This window comes from Stegodyphus dumicola, chromosome 12, assembly GCF_044657685.1.
Source record: "Stegodyphus dumicola isolate Sdum_Otavi_A_Nest chromosome 12, ASM4465768v1".
NCBI classification, from domain to species: Eukaryota; Metazoa; Arthropoda; class Arachnida; order Araneae; family Eresidae; genus Stegodyphus; species Stegodyphus dumicola.
Window position 1 is genome coordinate 19,420,028 of NC_140779.1, and position 19,677 is coordinate 19,439,704.

Sequence of the window (19,677 nt, forward strand, 5' to 3'; positions counted from 1 at the left end):
AATTTTGCTTAAAAGTTCTGCTTTTGTGAATAGTATATTGTTACGGAAAGCCGGAAAGTTAAAAATACAAGAGCACGTGCATTTATCATTTAATAAATAAATATCTCTTTTTGTTTTCGAGAAAATTCCAGAAATCTCTAGCGCGCGATTTTAAAAGCTCATATAAAAGGAGGAAAACCTCTAAATTCGATTAGTTAGTTAGTTTGTTGTTTTTTTAAGAGTTTGTTTAGAAAACTGCTCTTGTTGATTGTAGCGAATTCGCGGATTAGCTTTCTTTAGCTGTTTTGAATTAAACGTTTGAGTAGTTAAAACGTTTGAGTTTAACGTTTTGAACGTTTGAGTAGTTAAAAGATAACTACTGTGAGATATTAGTTTAGTTTAGTGACGGAGGACGTGGGCACCACCCCTTTACCATTATGGTTAATTGGTTTAGCGCCACGTCCACCTTTATCTAAAGCTGTCTCATGTTAGAGCCACACGAGATCCACTCATAAAGCACATTGATTAGTGTTACAAAACATAGATATTAAAAATGGTTACATCTGTGTGAAAACAGTACTTATGAACAAAACTTTAGCAAGTGACACATAATATTACAATTCAATACCCTAGCAAGTAATTTTAGCAAGTTACATATAAAGTTTACAATTCAATACATAAAGAAGATATATCATGCATATGCATGAATATTTGAGGAAATTTAAGCATATTTCTTGTGAAAATAATAAATTTTTGTTCATTTTTCATCGGACTTGTGCATTCATTTCAAACGAAACCGTACGCATGGAGCAATATATTTTCAAAGTGCTTATCACTAGCATACATATAGCATCTACATGCAAATACGACTAGATACTATGAGGTATTTTCTTCCTCCTTCTAGGATGCCTTCGCGGTGTAACGGTAGCACACTGGACGCGTATTTGAGAGGTCCATGTGTATTATCTTGTCTTCTTAGCTATCATGCTAAATGTTCTAGATTTCAAAGCTCAACCTGGTGAGTTCTCGCTTAGGCGTGAAGAGTAACACAACAGGGAAAGTGTGTAAGAAACCCCTTTTATTTATCAGAACTCTTTAATAGAAAGACAGGAACTTTGTGCTTAGAAAAGCTCAGAATACTTGCGATGAGAACATAAGAATAAATCTAACAATAAATTCGAATGGTAAGAAGTAGTGTTATACTTCACAATTTAATTTACTCTAACAAGCTGACTCAGCAACCTACACCAGCGGTATACTAACTAAATGGCCAGAATGCGTAGCCGCTACTAAGATTAAAAGCTGGAGGACAAAATAGCAAACGTGCACTACACTAGCGAAATCACGCTCTATCTAACCTTCTCGTTTTACCCATAATGTCGTTCACCTACTTAATTTGCGGCTTATCGAGGAAATGGCAACAATAATTCTCCCCAACAGGATTTGGAGATTGCGTCCTCTGATCCCCAGTCGCCCTTTAAAAGGGGAAGTACTTAAGGCATTTTCTCCCTCTTTGAAGCATGTATTCGTCGTGTAACGATAGCAAAGTTGGCGAATATTCCTGAGCACCAGTTCGAATCCCGGCGAGGGCGTTGCACATTTTCAGATCTCCTGCTTCGAAAAAAGAAAATCTAATGACTCTCGAATACATATGTAGTTATTGTGTTAGCAAGTATGATGGCTACATATTTCTAGTTATTGAAAAGTTATTTGAATTTGTACTATGTGAAGTGAAATCTCAAAACTTAATGAGTTAAAACTGTCAGACATGAATATTTATTTTTTACAACATTAACGAAGCAATGAAATATTTTTTTTTAATATTCAAATATTTAAGCTTTTGCTTCAATAAGCGAAGTATTGAATTATCACACTACGCCTTCAAAATTAAAGAAATGTATTTCTATATTAATTTCATTATAATGTATAATTTTCAACTTCTTTTATTTTACGAATTTTATAGCCTTTTTCTTTTCATTTTCATTAATGTGTACATTTTTAGCATTATTTTCTGTTATAAAGAACTGCAACCTTAAAAATAAAAACCGTGAAGAAACAAAATCCTTGACGGTAAAAAAAATTAATTAGACTAATTAATTTACCATTTGCAGAAATCCAGCTTAGTTAACATTAAACTACTATTTAATTAAACTTAACTAGCTGGCATTATAAAACAAATTATAATAATTCTTTGCGAAAAAAGTTATCGTAATTTTTAAAAGATTGAGAAAATTCTAAACTCTAACTACAAATAATAGGAAAAACTTCAGAAACTTTTCCAATAATGACGAGAAGGGCATTTAACATTTTTGAAAAAAAAAAAAAGGGGGGGGAATTATGCTTTGAGATACCCGAAAGCGGAAATGATGAATGTTATACCAAAGATATTTCTAAAAAGGCAAATATTACGAAGTTCATATCAAAACAATATTTGAACGGATTCTTGCGCATCATGTCCGAAGTTGGCCATTATACAGTCTTTTATCTGGAAAAGGAAAGTAAGAAATAGTGAGTAATGTTTAATGTTTCGACGTCTTCTAACCTAAACTGGCCGAATTTATCGACGAAAAAGCTATAAGGGTGATTAATCTTGTCAGCGGATCTAGCAGCACATGAATAGAAAAAAAAAATATCTGCCACCTAGTTGGAAGAGCAGAGAATTAATCTCTTCTGTAAACAAAATGCTATACGAAATATTTTTCTGGCTGGTTCAATTAAAACATTGTAAATTTTATTATACATTAGCTTATTTATGAAAATAGTTGGAAGCTTAAAGCGAAAAGATCCCTTTTAAAAGAATTGCTCGAATGGTTAAAAAAAAGAGAACAAAATTAAACCGAACTGCAGTCTGTTCAATGAAACCTGCAAAGTGGTAGGTTTGTAGAGACATTCCGTATTTTTTGAAGCAGGCAAGATGAAAAATTAGCAACCGCCTTCGCCGAGAATCGAACCACAGACCTCTGGAATGCCAATCCAGCGTGCAGAACCACTACAATACAAAGGCACGCTAGGAAAGAGGGAGAAATACCTTATAGGTTCAATGAAACGTACCACTATACTAATTAACAAATGTAAGTAATAATCATGGTGGTGAAATTAATAATTGCATTAGCAAAGAAAAGTATAAAATCAGTTTTATATAAATTTAGTTATTTTTTTTTATAAATATTTTTAATTTATTATCTATTTTTCTTTTAAAATGTCGTTATTTTAAATTTTAAGAGGGAAATAAAATGGGAAAGAAACTGTGTGACATGTAAAAGAGTTGAAGACACAACCCGTCATGGGCGACAAAATAACAAAAATGATCTAAACTCAAATCATGTTTCAGCAATCATAACCTGCTTCGATAAAACTATGAGATTAAAAAGGTTCGAAATCTTTCTTTGACTTGAACACAACTGCTTCTACTCTTCTCGTTATTTCTTCTCAAAACTCAACATTTCCGAATTCTAGAGACAGTCTGTCATGGGCCAGGTTCCGTGGTCTTCTCCATGTGTAATGTACACCGCTGGTCATTAAAATTGCTATCTCGTGAAGGAAACCAGTTTAGAAAATCATATTTATTTAAAAAATACATTATAATTAACGAATTCAATAATAATGCTTTCAAGTAATTTGAGGCAAAGGACATGGAGGTCAATATTTCTGAGCACTAGATTCTGGCAACAATATCAGCCGATAATTCGCTTAGGCATGTTGTCAAACAAATTTTTAATGATAGTTAGGGGAATTTCATTTAATTTTAATGATAGTTAATGTTTAGTGGCATTTCTATTTTGATGATAGTTAGAGGACCTATTTCATAGGGCTTGTACGCCAGAGCTCGTCTATCGTACTATCTGTGTGGTGTCATGCCACACGCAATCATTGATTTGCAACCATTGATCAATGGTTGCATATCAATGGTTGCAACCTTTGGTCTGCAACCACTGATCGTATGTTTTCAGCCGATCAGATATTTAAAGAGTGTGGCGATCAAAGTAGGAGGCGGACATCCTGTGTCCTGAGGGTATGTAGAGCAGCGGGGACACTAAGCGGTCTCGCTCTGCTCTGTTGGAAGATGAAGCGAGAGAGCGTCACTTTCAATGATATAGTTCAGCTATGAGTATTAAAATGTCAGTAATGTTACAGTGGAATATCAAAGTATCGGATATACGGACGAGAGATTGTAGAGTCATTAGGTTAATTAGAAGCAGAAAAGATGAAAAATATGCAACCGCCTTCTCCGGGAATCGAACCACGGACCTCTGGAATACTGGCCCAGCTTGCAACCGTTACACCACAAAGGCACGCTAGGGAAGTGGGAGAAATACCTTATAAGATGAACAAAATATGCACGCGATAGCATCTCATACCATTCAAAGTGTTGTATCAATATTACGACGAAGAAGCTTTCAAGTTCGTTCCCCTCTGTACCTCTGTATATGTATGCGAACGCCATGATGCCATAAGCAAAAGCTGGATATTTCAGAAAAGATGATGACATGAAATTGAAGGACCCATGAAGGTGGCTGAACGCATCATTAAGCATTAACTGTGCGGTAACGTGAAAGGAAGACGTAGAAGTTATCATCTTGCTAAAATGCGTGGTGTCATCTATGGAGGTAGGAAGTAAGATGGAGTGGCCCTAAACAGTTTTCTCCCGTACCCTGCTCTGAAGCACGGGCGATCCCTACGTGGTGATCAAAACATTGGATCATTTACCATTAAGTTCAATGGGTTTTGACGCGATCGGATGTAAATATTTTGTAATTACGTCGTAAATATACATATAAATGTATATATTTTCTTTTTCTACAACACTTCAGAGTATTAAGTATATGAAAACAACATATTTTTAAACAACATTTCATTCTGAACGGAATTAAATGCTATACTTTTCACAGGACAGTTTTTCTCGGAATGGATTAATTTGAATGAAATATTTTCGCAAGTTTTCGTTAATTACATTAGAAAAAAAAATTAAGGTAATTCGATTTCATTCGGTTAAGGTACAAAAATTAAGATCAAAGTTTATTGTATTATTAATATTAAAATTATGGATTATTTCTTTTCTATTTATAAAGCTTCTTCCTAAAATACTTTCTTAAATATGACATGATTTTTTGGCTTCTGAGGCATCTTTTAAATCGAAAAATGTAAGTCAATTTATAACTCATGCTCTATTCGGTTCATTTTAAATTAGAGAATTATTAGAAATTAGCGAAATACTTTACATAGTACTTAAGTTTCTCTGAACATTTCTGAAAGGGAATAAAATAGGGATTTTATTTTTAATTAACCCAAATAAGTAAAACATGTAAACCCAAAGTGATTATTTATCAGATATATAAAATTAAAACGATGAGTTTAAAATGAGCAGCAGTAAAGCATCTCCTCTAAAATATTTTAAAAGGTACATGTTACAATTATATATGGATGCGAAAAAATTATTTTATTTAAAACATTTTGGCATTTGGAACATAAAATAAAGGTAACGAATACTCTATCAAGGGTATCGAAATACGTATGCAATTTTAAAGGTACCATAAGGTATTTTTTTTTCTTTAAGCATAACATTTCTGTTAAAATCTATATTTTTGTAGTTCAACAGCTTAGAATTCTATAAAACAAATTCATAATCAAAATCGCTGTTGTTAGTTATCGAAAAATAACCAAGATGTGATTTTTGCGTAAATGTCACTAAACTATAGAAATTGCTATTATGAATGTTTCTTTCATGGGAAAGTGTCCCTTTTTCGATTTGTAAGGAACTGTCGTGTATCGAAATACTATCAGAATACTGTCAAGCGAGCTTCTGAATGTAAACAAAGAACACCCCATCTGGTGACCGAAGTTTCGAAGCAGTGCTTCACTTCTAGTGCCGGTTGGCCACTCCTTCCTTTCTTACCTCTATGGTGTCATCCCACCTTACGCATCCCTTAAGTATCCCACCTTAAGTATGGATATTTGATCTTATGCAATATACCGGTTTCTTCTGAAACGAATAACAATGTGGCCGTACAAATCTATAAAATATGAGGACAAAGATTCCTATTGCATCAGGCACTGATTAGTGGGCTTCGTTAAGACTGTGGAAATCACTTTCTTGGCCTTCATAATCCACTGATTTTAAATTCTCACAACAGTCATTCCATCTTAATCAATGTAAGCGACATCTGCGCGGTACGACAGCCCGCAATCCCAACAGGTAATAGTTGTTGTGCCATTGAATTCTGAGACGTGCTGTTTTGAGTACATATTCTCAGACGTACTGTAAGCACAAAAAGAACGAGTAAATGCGATTTCCGAACGAAAAATCGGCATTCCACTCTCTATTTTTATACTGCTTCGAGGTGTTGTTACTTTTGCCTGTAATATGTGCATACCATTGTATGTCAATCATTTTCTCACCATCAGTGGTCGAGTTGCTAAGACTGCTGAATACTGGTAGTTCGACTTGGATTCGATTCCAGGTGAACGTATTGAGGTTTTACCGGTGTATAACATGAATCCCACCCAGTTTCTCTTAGAAAGTCCTCCATAAAGGCATCTCCTCTCTTAGACATATAGCTCTCGTATGTTCTGCCATATTAGAATAATATATATATAACCTCTATCCAATTATTTCCGTATCGAAGCATTTTCTGTCTTTCATGCAAATTTCGCCTTTGTTAGCTTCCTTCATAATGAGTAATTTTATTGACCGGCAATGCCAGTTTCCCTCAAAATGTCCTTAATAAAGCCAGCTTGTCATCTCTTCTCTACATATAATAAAAGAAAGAGTCTGTCTGTCTGTGTGTGTGTGTGTCTTTCGTTCGCGCTGCGCGTAAGCTAATATACCCACGGCTACGAAATTTGGTACATGGGTGCATCTAGACAAGAGCCACTGCACCTCGAAGCAAGTTTTTCGAAATTTAAATTAGAATTTTTTTTATTCTATGTTTTGTGGCGAAATCGCGTCATTTTGAGACATAATGGGCTATAGGAAAGCGAGATGTTACTCTACACACTCCATTTTCACATCGTCAGGAAACGTAGGCACTTAGCTATTTTACGAACTTAAATTTCGTGTTTCAATAAATCCATTAAATACGAATTTATTTAACAAAAGGAGCTTAACACCTTTTCAACGGAATATTTTCTAAAAAAGTTTATTTTTAAAAATGTACAGTTTATTTTTCTTTGATTTTTGGACACGTTAAACTTTCATCCTTGCGAGTGCTTTTACAAAAAGAATTTTGGAAAAATGATAATGTTTGGATTTTTAAAAAAATGTTTTAAATGAAGCTTCCGAGTACACTTCTCCCATCTCACATCTTTATAAATGTGATTTTGGCAACAATTTTCCTGTCTTATTGTTGTTGATAGATTTTTGATGAAATCGCATCATTTTGAATAGTTTCATTCTTTTAGAAATATGGGTTTGGCAACAATTTTTCATCATATTTCTTATGTCACTGTTTTTAAGAGATTGGCATATTTCATTGCCATTTTTATATATATAATACTTTTTTTTTATAAAGGTGTTCTGAAGAGTAAAATTCTGCGCGGAATTTTATGTTTTTTGAGTTGCTTTCATGTTATTTCTTGCTTATTTCACTATTCGTAAGATACTGAAAAGTTTTGCATGATTTTTTTTCTTCAACGGAAAGTTGGTTAATTTTTTTATTAGGATAATCAATATTTGTATTAAGGGATATAGCTTATGTCATTGTAATTTTCTTCTCTTGAAAATATAAGATAAAATATCATTAATTATACTTCGCTTTTCAGAATTTTTTGTTTTTTGTATTCTTTTATGTTATTTATTGCTCATTTCACTGTTTTTAAGATATTGAAAAGTTTTGAGTGATTTTTTTAGGAAACAAAGTTCTTAACCACATTTATACCATTTGAGTTCTTAAGATTTTGCAAAGGAAAGTTGGTTAATTTATTTATTAGGATAATTAATAGTTTTATTAAGGGATATTGCTTATTTCATTGTAATTTTATTATACGTAATAACTTTTTTTTATGAAGGTGTTCTGCAGAGTAAAATTCTACGCACGTTTTAAATTTAACATTTGGTGTTCCTTCCAGCCATTTTTACGGAAGCCAGACGAAGGCTGACAGCGAACCTGCTAGCAATGTCAATAAATAAACAAATGCAACTGATACCACGAAATTAGAAATAAATTTACAGCAGGCGCAAGCTTTTACCTAAGTTTCTAGAACAGTGACAGTAACGGACTTAATTACCTAAATTATGAGAACATTCCGAATAACTTTTCCTCCAGTACCACATCCGAATTCTAATCATAACCTGATGAACACTTTGAATTTGGAATTACGTTTATGTTAGGTACATGGCTTTCCTAAATGTTTCTAGGAAGAGAAGATGCTGGATAAGTGATAATAGCGTATATTTTGTGAAAACAAGTTCATTTACGAAAATTTCCTGACGGATGCCAATTTTACATTTCTCTGTTTGTCGCGACATTATTCGCCACGATCCTACGAACAAATATCTCTAAACATAATAAAGAAATTTACATGTTGCAAATTGTGTTTTATACAAAACTTTTAATAATGAAAGCTGAAATAATACACGAACGCACAGTTGCAAAATTGTGTTAAATACTTAAAATTTCGATTATTCCACAGCATTTGAAAGAAATCCTTTGAATTCAGAAACTTTCAAAAGTACGATATTAAACTTCGAGGCCATTTAAAAGTGAAACTTACTTTAATTGCTATATATCTTTTCAAGTACTAATTTTGTAAATATTCCGCAATTAAAACTTGCCTAATAATAAGTAATAATAAGAAGAAAAGTAACAATGAGAGAAAATAAGTAATTACGAGAAAAATATAATTCTTCTCATCAAGACTAGATACATTACACTGAAGTGACAAAAGTCATAGGCTAGCAATATGCAAATATACAGATGGCAGTAGTATCGCGTAGAAAATGTATAAATGCGAAGTGCTTTGGCAGGGCTTTCATTTGTGTTGAAATTATCCATGTGAAGAGGCTTTGACGTGATTATGGCCGCACGACGAGAATTAACAGACTTTGAACGCGGAATGGTAGTTGGAGCTAGACGCATGGGTCATTCCATTTCGGATATCGTTAGGGAATTCAACATTCCGAGATCCACAGTGTCAAGAGTGTGCCAAGAGTATCTAATTTCAGGCATAACATCCCACCATGGACAGCGCAGTGGCCGACCACCTGCACTTAACGACCGAGACCAGCGACGTCTGCGTAGAGTTGTCAGTGTTCACAGACAAGCAACACTGCGTCAAATAACCGCAGAAATTAATGTGGGACGTACGAGGGACGTGTCCGATAGGACAGTGCGGTGACATTTGTCTTCCTTGGGCTATGCCAGCAGAAGAACGACTCGAGTGCCTTTACTGACAGCACGACATCGCCTGCAACGACTCTCGTGGGCTCGTGAGCATATCGGTTGGTCCCTAAAGGAATGGAAAACCGTGGCTTGGTCAGATGAGTCACGATTTCAGTTGGTAAGAGCTGATGGTAGGGTTCGAGTGTGGCGCAGACCCCACGAAACCATGGACCCAAGTTGTCAACAAGGCACTGTTCAAGCTGGTGGTGGTTCCATAATGGTCTGGGATGTTTTTACATGGCATGGACTCGGTCCTCTGGTGCAACTGAACCGATCATTGACTGGAAATGGATACCTTCAGCTACTTGGAGATCACTTACAGCCATTCATGGACTTCACGTACTCAAACAACGATGGGATTTTTATGGATGACAATGCGCCATGTCACCGGGCCACAATTGTTCGCGATTGGTTAGAAGAACATTCTGGACAATTCCAGCGAATGATCTGGCCACCTAGATCGCCCGACATGAATCCCATCGAACATTTATGGGACATCATCGAGAGGTCAGTTCGTGCCCAAACCCCTGCACCGTCAACACTTTGACAATTATGGACGTCTATAGAGGCAGCATGGCTCAATATTCCTGCAGGGGACTTCCAACGACTTGTTGAGTCCATGCCACGTCGAGTTGCTGCACTTCGCCGGGCAAAAGGAGGACCGACCAAATATTAGGAGGTATCCCATGACTTTTGCCACTTCAGTATAGGTAAAAAATTAGTCATCAAGTTGAAGAAACCTGTGAAATTATCATTATATTGCGACCATAAGAATGTTTTTACATGAAGCGAAACGTTTATATTTGTGACTACATTGATGTAACTTAATGGAGGAAAGAAATCTCTACTCACAACGTGTTAGTAACAGCTAACACCAAAACACGATTAAACTATTGCAGTACCAATGTTCATTCACTGGGCGAAGAGCATTCTACAATATATTTCATGTCGGTAGTTCGCAAACCTTTTGATTCGCGGAACAGTTTTTAGAATTAATTTGTCTGGTGGAGCCCTTTTAGGCATAGGGTGCGTCATAGAGTTAATAGTGTTTAGGAGTATTATTTAATAATGTTTATGAATAATAATTATTAGTTTAGAAAGAATAATTAGTAGTAAGTTAACAGTATTTAGGAATAAAGAGTGGTAAAATTAAAAAAAGAAAGTAAAGTAAAAGGTACTTAAGCAGTTGCACAATAGCCATGAAATGAAGTTACTTTGAAATTAACCTTAGCATCTCGGTTTATTTTCAACTACTACAAATACTTGATATACCCTAATACCACAACTACTTGATACAACTACCACATGTATCACTGTATTGCCGTACAAAATAGTGATTTCGAGGTTCAATAACTAAATCAAACATTTTGCATAAGTTATTGGTGGGAGCAACAATGAAATAAGGTGAAAACAATAAACACGGCTTCTCCAGTTTAATCATTATAACCAATTCGGTTCAAATACATATTCGTTCGTTATTTATTATTTGAAACTTTATTATTCACAGCAGAAAACGAATTCAATTTTGTTTTATTAACCAAAATGCACTACAGGGTAGTATTAAGCCTAAATCATGATATAACATAAAATAAAGTTTTAAACGTTTAATGAGACATGCACAGTTGCACCTTTCAGTACACATTTCTCATTGTAGGTTTAGCTGATGAGAGAAGAATGTGTGGTTTTGCATGTAAGCAGATTTTGTACTTTATTTTAATATTTCTAGTATAGGGAAAGTATCCATACCACAGAGATACATAGTTTAGAAAAGCAGCATACTCATCTTACTTTTTCAGACAAAATTTTGAATTCGTCTTGTAAATACTTCCACTAGACATTGGCTTTCGAACTCGATTATTATTTCTATGTGACTACAAGGAGCTCGTATTCTTCTGATTTTAAACTGGTTTCTTTGTTTAGACACCAAATTAAACTTATTTTGTTCACTCTAAACAAAAAAACAAGCAGCTTCTCTTGTGTTGTTGGATGAAATAGTGTTCAAACAAGTCTTGCAAAGCTTCGAGATTCGCCTGAATATTTTGCAATATTTTGACTTGAATCTTGATGTCATTTTAATTCTAGAAGCTTTGAGTAAGAGGATGTCAATCCATATCTTCTTTTTCTATACTCTCTGAAGAGTACATAAAATTCCTCTCAAAAGAAGATGCTTCAGAGTTTGCAACCAATTCTGTGAAATTATTTCTTTCCACTGATAGATTTTGATTGATTTATTTTGTCTTTTTGCTAAAAATGCCGGGAAAACATGATAGTTTTCATATACAAGATTCATCATTTAAACTACTTATCAAGAGAAAGTTGTGATCTATCAAACCTATTGCTTATCAGTTTCAGTGCTTTCTATGAGACAACCAGCTTGCTACTTTTAACTATAGTCAAAAGTCGTTAATTCGGACACCCATAATCCGGAATAATCTATAATCCGGACCTCAAAGCTAAAAACTTTCTGCGCATGCGCCGCGTTGACACATGCGCATAGGCGTTTACGCGTGCGCGTAACACCTTTAAGACTGCGCATATGCGTGTGCGCAAGCGCAGAATACGTTTTCCCGTGCGCGTTTTATGTATAACGGACGGTATAAGCTAAAATTATCTAATTATCTATTTCAGTTAATGTTGATGATTGCGTTGTTCCTTAATCTTCGAATTGGATCCGGCTTATTATTTTTTGCAGACTGTAAGAGCAATTTTATAAAAGTAAACTTGAACTTTCGATTATGTCAAATAGAATTTCCGATGCTGGAGCTCCCAAAGGATCTACAAAACGAAAGTATGTTTCTATGTCCATCAAACAAAAAGTGGAACTGCTGCAAAAAAGGGATAAAAATATGAAGAAGGTGACAGAGAGGTTAGTGAAAACGAAAAAATTTCGATTGACAAGTTAGTCGGTATTCTCGGCACAGCAATTACGGGACTTGAACAGCGGAACTTTGTAACTGAACAAGAAACTATGTCTGTTTATAGAATTAAAGAGAAAGTATTATCACATAAAACGAAGCAACTTAAACAACTTGCATTAAAAGAAATGTTTAATAAAGTAAACAAATAAATATTAAGCTTTTTTTTTATAAAGTTTTATACCCTTTAGATCATAATTGTTCTTTATTTCATAAATTACTGTTTCATATTTTTAATTTTAGAATTTCTGCATGCCATCTTACGAGATTTAAACTGATGATCTATAATCCGGAAAAATCGATAATCCGGAATCGCCGAAGTCCCGACGAGTCCGGATTAACGACTTTTGACTGTACTAACCAGGCTACTATTAAAACTACTATCAAAGCAACGTCACTCGATTTATTCACCTGTAGCACGAATCTGGTACATCTAGTGCGACTTATAAGTGTCTGTTTCACGTCATCAGCCATATCCTTAAATTGTCTTTAATTTTGTTACAACCTGATACAAAACTTAAAATAACTTGCATTTGAAAAAAATCAAATTAACATCTACATTTAAATTCATGGAAAATATGCCATGTTTGCATCATTTGAACTGCCAAACCCGCTTCTCGTTATCGGAAACTTGTTGATGAAGCCTTAGCAGGCATTGGAAAGAATCTTATCCACCCGTGTAATAATGATATTCCAATTCGTTAAACTCTCGATTTTTATTTCTCAGTTTATCATTTTATCACTAGAATTAAAGGTCGCAAATATATTACAATATACATAAAGTATCAATGAGAGAATTTTATATTATAACATCAATCACTGAAAAAAGTAAGTTATGACTAACTGAAACTGATCTGCCATAATGTAACACATTATTGCTCAGGTGTCTGTTCTTTTCACAGAAATGTTTTATCATTCTGTAACGAGTTGTATTATTAAAGTCCTGCACTCCGCTATTTTAAATTGTTTTATAATTATCCACAAATAAAATGAAGGTGTGCCATAGATTTCTAGACACAGTTAAATTGCTGGCGTCAGGATCCGTGAAATTATTTATTTGTAAGTACTATGCTCTCAAGAAATATCGAATAATAATTTGTAACTAAAAATATTGTTCCAACTTGCTTTAGCTAACTTACAACATAAGATTAAAACACTTTCTTGTACAATAATAACACGTTTAGCAGTACGACGGAAAAATTAAAACATTCTGTTTCTGTAATAAATATTTATTACCATCATACATTTAAAAGTGACAATTTGACCCGGAAAAGAAACTAAACCATTTTCACTTTACTTTGTTTTCAGTATTCCTGAAGAACGTTTTAAAACTGCAAATTTTAACCACTGTAATTCAAATGTTTTATTACTGTGTATAAAATGTTAATGTATTAAAACATACGTCTCTGTACTTGACCAACTCGAGAAAAATAGTTAAAATAGTCGAAATCAAAGGATTATAAATCAGATGGAACACATAACCCTAAAAGCTTCGACTAGAAATTCCCGCGAACAGGCAACAGTCGTAAAAAAAGCCATTTTTACTATTAGGTCGTGATTACGCAGAGTGTAATGGGATCCGAAACATTCGTTTTCATATATTTTGCATTACATACAAGGCACTTAACATCGCTCAATTCTAGCAAGCAATTTGTCACATTCTACAGTCTGTTTATCATAAGAAAAGCTCTTGCCAATTAGTCTGCAGCTGTCTGTTTCCGTGGAAACGAGCCTTGATCCATTTTTCGTAAGGGTGTTTTGAAGATTTACTTTTCAGTTTGCCATCTTGGAGTATTTAAAGATGAATTGGAAACCCTTGGTTCGCCCCTATTTGAAATATACTAGCCATGTTGCTATAGCTATCGCCACCAGCTAGACCCTTTGGCGGGAGTTGATCTTCTCATAGACAGATAGTACATAAGATGAAACATTGATATGTGACATGACTGAACATGCAAAATTCCCGTCTATTTTCCTGAACGAGCTGAGGAGTGTCTAAGAAGCCCTAAAGACAATGCCTGTGAACTCCTGTTAACTGCTCACATTCGGGGCACAGGAACTCCGGAACCGCTGTTCTAAATTTCTGCGAACAATTAATTTAATAGATGCGGTAAATTCCTTATTTCAGTTAATGTAATATATGACGTATCTCTTAATTGATATTTAAGGAGCATATTATTTCTTACAAAATAACATTTAATTTGATTATTTATTAAAAATTCATATCATATTGTCTTTGTTGTTTTGCTTACATTGTTCACAACTTGTTATGTTTTCTTATTTTGCAGGTATATTCAGGTTCACCCATACTAAACACGCAGTACTATTTAAATACTTCGGAGCCAGATTATGTGCGGTACATTCTGTCCTACAAGAACCTTATCGCAGAAACAGCTCGCCTACTGAAAGCTCAAGAAGCGGTAGTGAAGAGGGATATTGAAGCCATGTTGCAGTTTGAAGTCGATTTTGCCAATGTGAGTTGAAATTATGAATTATTTTTTAATTTCTTCTAATAGAAGGATCATTGGTTGTCAGATAAAATTCCATTCTTTATACGAATTTCTGTTTGGTTTTTGCTAAAACATAATATGCTTTTGATAATCTCCTAAAAAAACAGCATATTTATTCAATATAAGAATATATACTAATATTTAAAACTAAAGAATAAAGAAAGTCTGAAAGCTCTCAGATTTTATATTACTCTTAAATGGGCGTTTTTTTTTAAATTTACACACACATACACGATTTTAAAGTATGTATTTGGATTAACGCAACGTTGAATTAAAAATATTTAAAAACAGCATACCTTTAGAATTTCCTTAGACAGTCTCGGACGCTGGAGATAAAAGTGTTTTATTCCGGACTGTGTTGGCACTGCTGGCTTTGAAGTCGTTGAGTTTTTTAATAAAAAAATCTTTAAAGTTTTACAAAATATAAAATAGGTAATAAAAGAAAAACGAAATTCAAAATTCGGGCTTCCAAGTGCCCATGTTCGAAAGGACTATATTATTCAAAAGTGAGTGGCTTTAGGTACCGTTATGTTTTCACAGTGGGAGAAACATACATGCATTCATGTAGATTCTTGTAGAATTCATGTAGAATTAATAATGTGGAAATGCGTTGTGAAGTGTACTTTTCCGAAAGAGGAGACCAAATATTCTTTTAAACAGTTGCATTTTCTAAAAGAGGTGACGCAATTTCCTGTTTTTAATTGTTTATTTATTCATTTATATTAGGCACTAATCGAAATATTTTAGTATTTTTCAACCTGTAAATACTAAAATGTACAATTTTTTAAATGTTGATATAAAATTTCTGTGTGTCATTTTTTGTAAAAACGTTTTCTATGATTTTAGTAATTATTCTTTGTTATGCTTTCATTTCGAACAACAGTGCAAAACCCTAGATCTACTAAGCTAAATTTATAAATTAAGTATTCTAGGTAACCAAAGTTCGGAACTGAAATATATATGCGGAAACCAAGTGCAAAAGACTATGATTTTTCTTAACTGAAACACAAAATAATATGCTGTCAAAGTTAACATTCCGTGTAACTGAGAATTAGTTTTGAACTGTACTTCTTGTACCAATTCTGGTTAGCAGATTCAACCGAAGGGGCAATTGAGTTAAAAATAATTAATATCTGTTCACTGACTAGCTTGTCGAATTTTCAGAGAAATGATGAGAACTTCTAATTCATATGATTCTAATTCTTATATAGAGAACTTCTAACTCAATGTTTCTTACAAAGTAGCTTTAAATTTTAAACATGATATGTCTGGTTACAATAGAATATACGTATGACATGATATGTCATGTCATATTATGTCATATAGACATATCATGTCATTAAACATGATATGTCTGGTTACAATAGAATATACGTATATTTAAATATTATAGTATGGGGAAAGTATTGTATAGTGTTATGTGATACAATAATACCAGTATGTTTGGAGAACATATATTAGCATATAAAGACAGTAAAAGGGTAGGGTATATTATTTTACAATATCATTATACTTGAGAATTATTCGCACTAATGATCCAAATTTCTCTGCCTAGATAAGTAAGGGAGCAGGTTCTACTAGTTACACCAGACAGGAAAGATATAAGCATACGGGACCCGTAATGGCAAACCGCACATTGAGTTGACCAATGTTAAACGAATTTCGCTTACTGCGCATGCCCAAAAGAGAATTTGGCGCAGTTACGACTTTGGCGCAATTTTAAAAGAAGATAAATACGGTATATGGTTGATATTATGTTATCTCGGGCGTAAACAGTTCGAGGTTTTAAAAAGTGTCAGGTTGTAAGTTGCTTCATTACTTGGAGTGTAAATATCGATTGTAAACTACCGAAATTTTCTTTTAAAAGGATTACAGGAAACATTAAAAGATGTATTAGCTAATTATACTTCTGAGGAATAAAAACAATTGAGTATTTACCATACGTTCCATTCATATATACTTTAACAAATTAAGCATTAAATATAGTTTAAATTACTGAATTAAAGGTCAAATAAATTACTTTAAGTAAAGGAAATAAACTGTTGCAATTGTAAGCAGTCGATAAGACCTACATGACGAACAGGGTTGTGTAGGGTTGCTTATGCTTAGTCGCCAGTATTTTCTCCCACGCCAGCGGTACACCATTGGGCATGCGCAGTAAGCGAAATTCATTAACATTGATCAACTCAATGTGTGGTTTGCCATTAAGCATACGGGACACCTAGTCCTTAAAATATGGTGATATTTGTACTTACGATGTTATTGATCTAATGAAGTATCCTATAGGGGCTTCGTGCTAAATTTCCAAAACTTTTTATGCAGTTATTATTCTAAAGGATTTCTCTCGCCTACTTAGCCTACCTTCGTGGTGTAATGGCAACATAATAAATACCTTTAATTTAATCTTTTTTTTTTTTTTTTTTTGTAAAAATAGAAATAGTTTGGAAATTCTCTTTATTTTGCACGCGAGTTGTATGTGAGGAGCTGGCGTTAATGGACATGGAAGAGTTACTCTGGTGAGCCTTTTTCGCAGCAAATACCATATCCATGATGATTTGAATTAAGTTTGAAGTTCCTTTTTGCATGCAGGAAAGAGACAGACTTTGATTAAATTGTGAGCTGATTGCATTTATTATTAATTGCAGTTGCGTTACAAAATATTTCAGGGTGCAAGGAATAAGAAGAGATTGGAAAATCAAAATTAATTAGATTGTATGTTAGTTCGTTTAAGAAAGTTTGTCTCTTGAGCGTTAACATTTTGGTTTTAAATGCTTCTAGATCAGATAGAAGATATAATTGTGGTATTCCGTATGAAACTTACAATGAGGCATTATAATAGCAGGAAAGATTTTTGTTATGCTTAGGAGAAACACCTTTGGAGGGGCACGGAACTATAGCTTCTTCCTTTCTATTATATACAGGTCAGATAGCAGTTCTTAGCACAACAATTTTCTTTTTGACGGTGTTGGACAATACTTTCTAGATCTGAGAATTAAGGCCACAGTTATTATATCCTAATTCTTCCTATGCAGTTGGTTATTTTTGAAGTTTGAGTTCTAATGTCTTGAAGATGTTCCATCCAATTACATTCTTCGTCTATAACGAGTCCATTAAATATAAATAGTGATTCTTTTTGCATTAATTTTGAAGGAAGGTTTTCTTGCTTAGCTTTGACTGGACTTGTAAAATATCATTGCTTCGGACTTTTTTTCTGAAATTATCAGCTTTTGTGCGTTACATATTTGTTTGAGGACTGCAAGAATGTGGTTGTTGCTATAGTTGAATTGTTCCTTTCTTCTGCCGTAGATGATAAATGCGGCATCGGCTGCGAATGATAAGGTTCTTGTATGATTTTGCCGTTGATATGTACCAGCCGTTGTACGTTACATATTTGGTTGAGGACTGCAAGAATGTAATAGGTGCTATAGTTGAATTGTTCCTTTCTTCTGCCGTAGATGATAAATGCGGCATCGGCTGCGAATGCCAAGGTTCTTGTATGATTTTGCCGTTGGATATGTACCAGCCGTTATGCGTTATATATTTGGTTGAGGACTGCAAGAATGTAATTGGTGCTATAGTTGAATTGTTCCTTTCTTTTGCCATACATGATCAATGCGACATCGGCTGCGAATGCCAAGGATTTTGCCGTTGATATGAAATGCCAAAATCGGAATCCAGATATTCGCTCTTAAACAGGATCCTTGTGAATATGTTCTCGTAAGGTTATAACGTTGCGCGCCTCCAACTTGCACGCAACCAAGAGGTGACTGTGAAAACTTGTATAAAAGATAGAGCCTTGTGAAGGGTTTAAGTCCCTTTTTATTCAACGTAATAAAATTACAATTGCGTGCTCTTGACGCTCACAGACTGTGCCAACTTGGCAGTCAAAATAAAAATAATAACCTGAAAAGAAAGTAAAGACAAGATTCTAACTACGAGGCTCTCTAAAATAACTAACTCACCGCGTTTTACAATACCTCTGCTAATTCAGCAGACTTGAAGCTCACTGGAACGATTACCACTACTTCCCGCCAAGCACATAGGCCGCAACGCGGGGTTCTTCAATTCTCGCTAACTACCTCCGCGCTCGCTAAGTAGGAATATCACACCGAACTCGTTTCCTTCTATTTAAATCAGAATACTTCCGCTGATAATTTGAATCCTTGCGCGTTCTACTCAAATTTACATATTCTGGCATTGGCAGTTCCAGGGGAAAGTAAGGCTTGACAGGAAAGATAGTTTAAACTTAAAATAAATGTTAGTTAAAATAAATATAAACCCTACAAGGTGCTTTTCTACTATTTAGGTATAGTGGATGATTCGTCTTCTATTATATAGATAGACTTTAATAAAGGTGCTTCATGAGATGTTTGTTTGTCTGGGAGCTTGAAGTATAACAGAGTATAACAAATGCATTTTGAAAGCAAAGCAGAATTAAGATGTTAGTGACTTGTTCTGTAGTAATGTTCTCAAGATTTCACATACGACATGGGTTGTAAAACGATTTGGCCTGAATCCGTATCAACTCTGGCTGATTACTTGATATTTATGAAAGTGTTGCCTTATTATTTCGTCGACGACTCTTTCCTGAATTTTAAAAACTACTGGCAGCAGGCTGATGGATCTATATGAGTCTTGACCTGCTAGATCTTGGTATAGCTTGGAAAACAGATCATATGTTCACTCTCGAAAACTTTGGAAATACATTTAGTTGAAGATACTTGTTAAATAAATCTGTAAGTAATAAGGGTGAAACTTTTTGAATTAATTTTATGATTTTTTTTTATTTATTTCGTCCATTCCCTTGCCTTTATATTAGATTTTTATATAAAATTTAGATGCAATTTTGTAATTGAGAAAGATTCATTAGAAATTACCTGGAAAACATGTTAAGAC

At 34.1% G+C, this 19,677-nt stretch overlaps 1 protein-coding gene across 1 annotated transcript in view; it reads left to right on the forward strand.

The window, feature by feature from the left end:
* The window catches only part of LOC118179507 (neprilysin-1-like), a 402,935-nt gene that overhangs the window by 260,150 nt on the left and 123,108 nt on the right, over positions 1 to 19,677 (forward strand). The window contains exon 7 of the mRNA XM_085827523.1: positions 14,560 to 14,745. Coding sequence (XP_085683649.1) covers positions 14,560 to 14,745 — 186 coding nt within the window. The remainder of the gene's footprint in view (positions 1 to 14,559; positions 14,746 to 19,677) is intronic.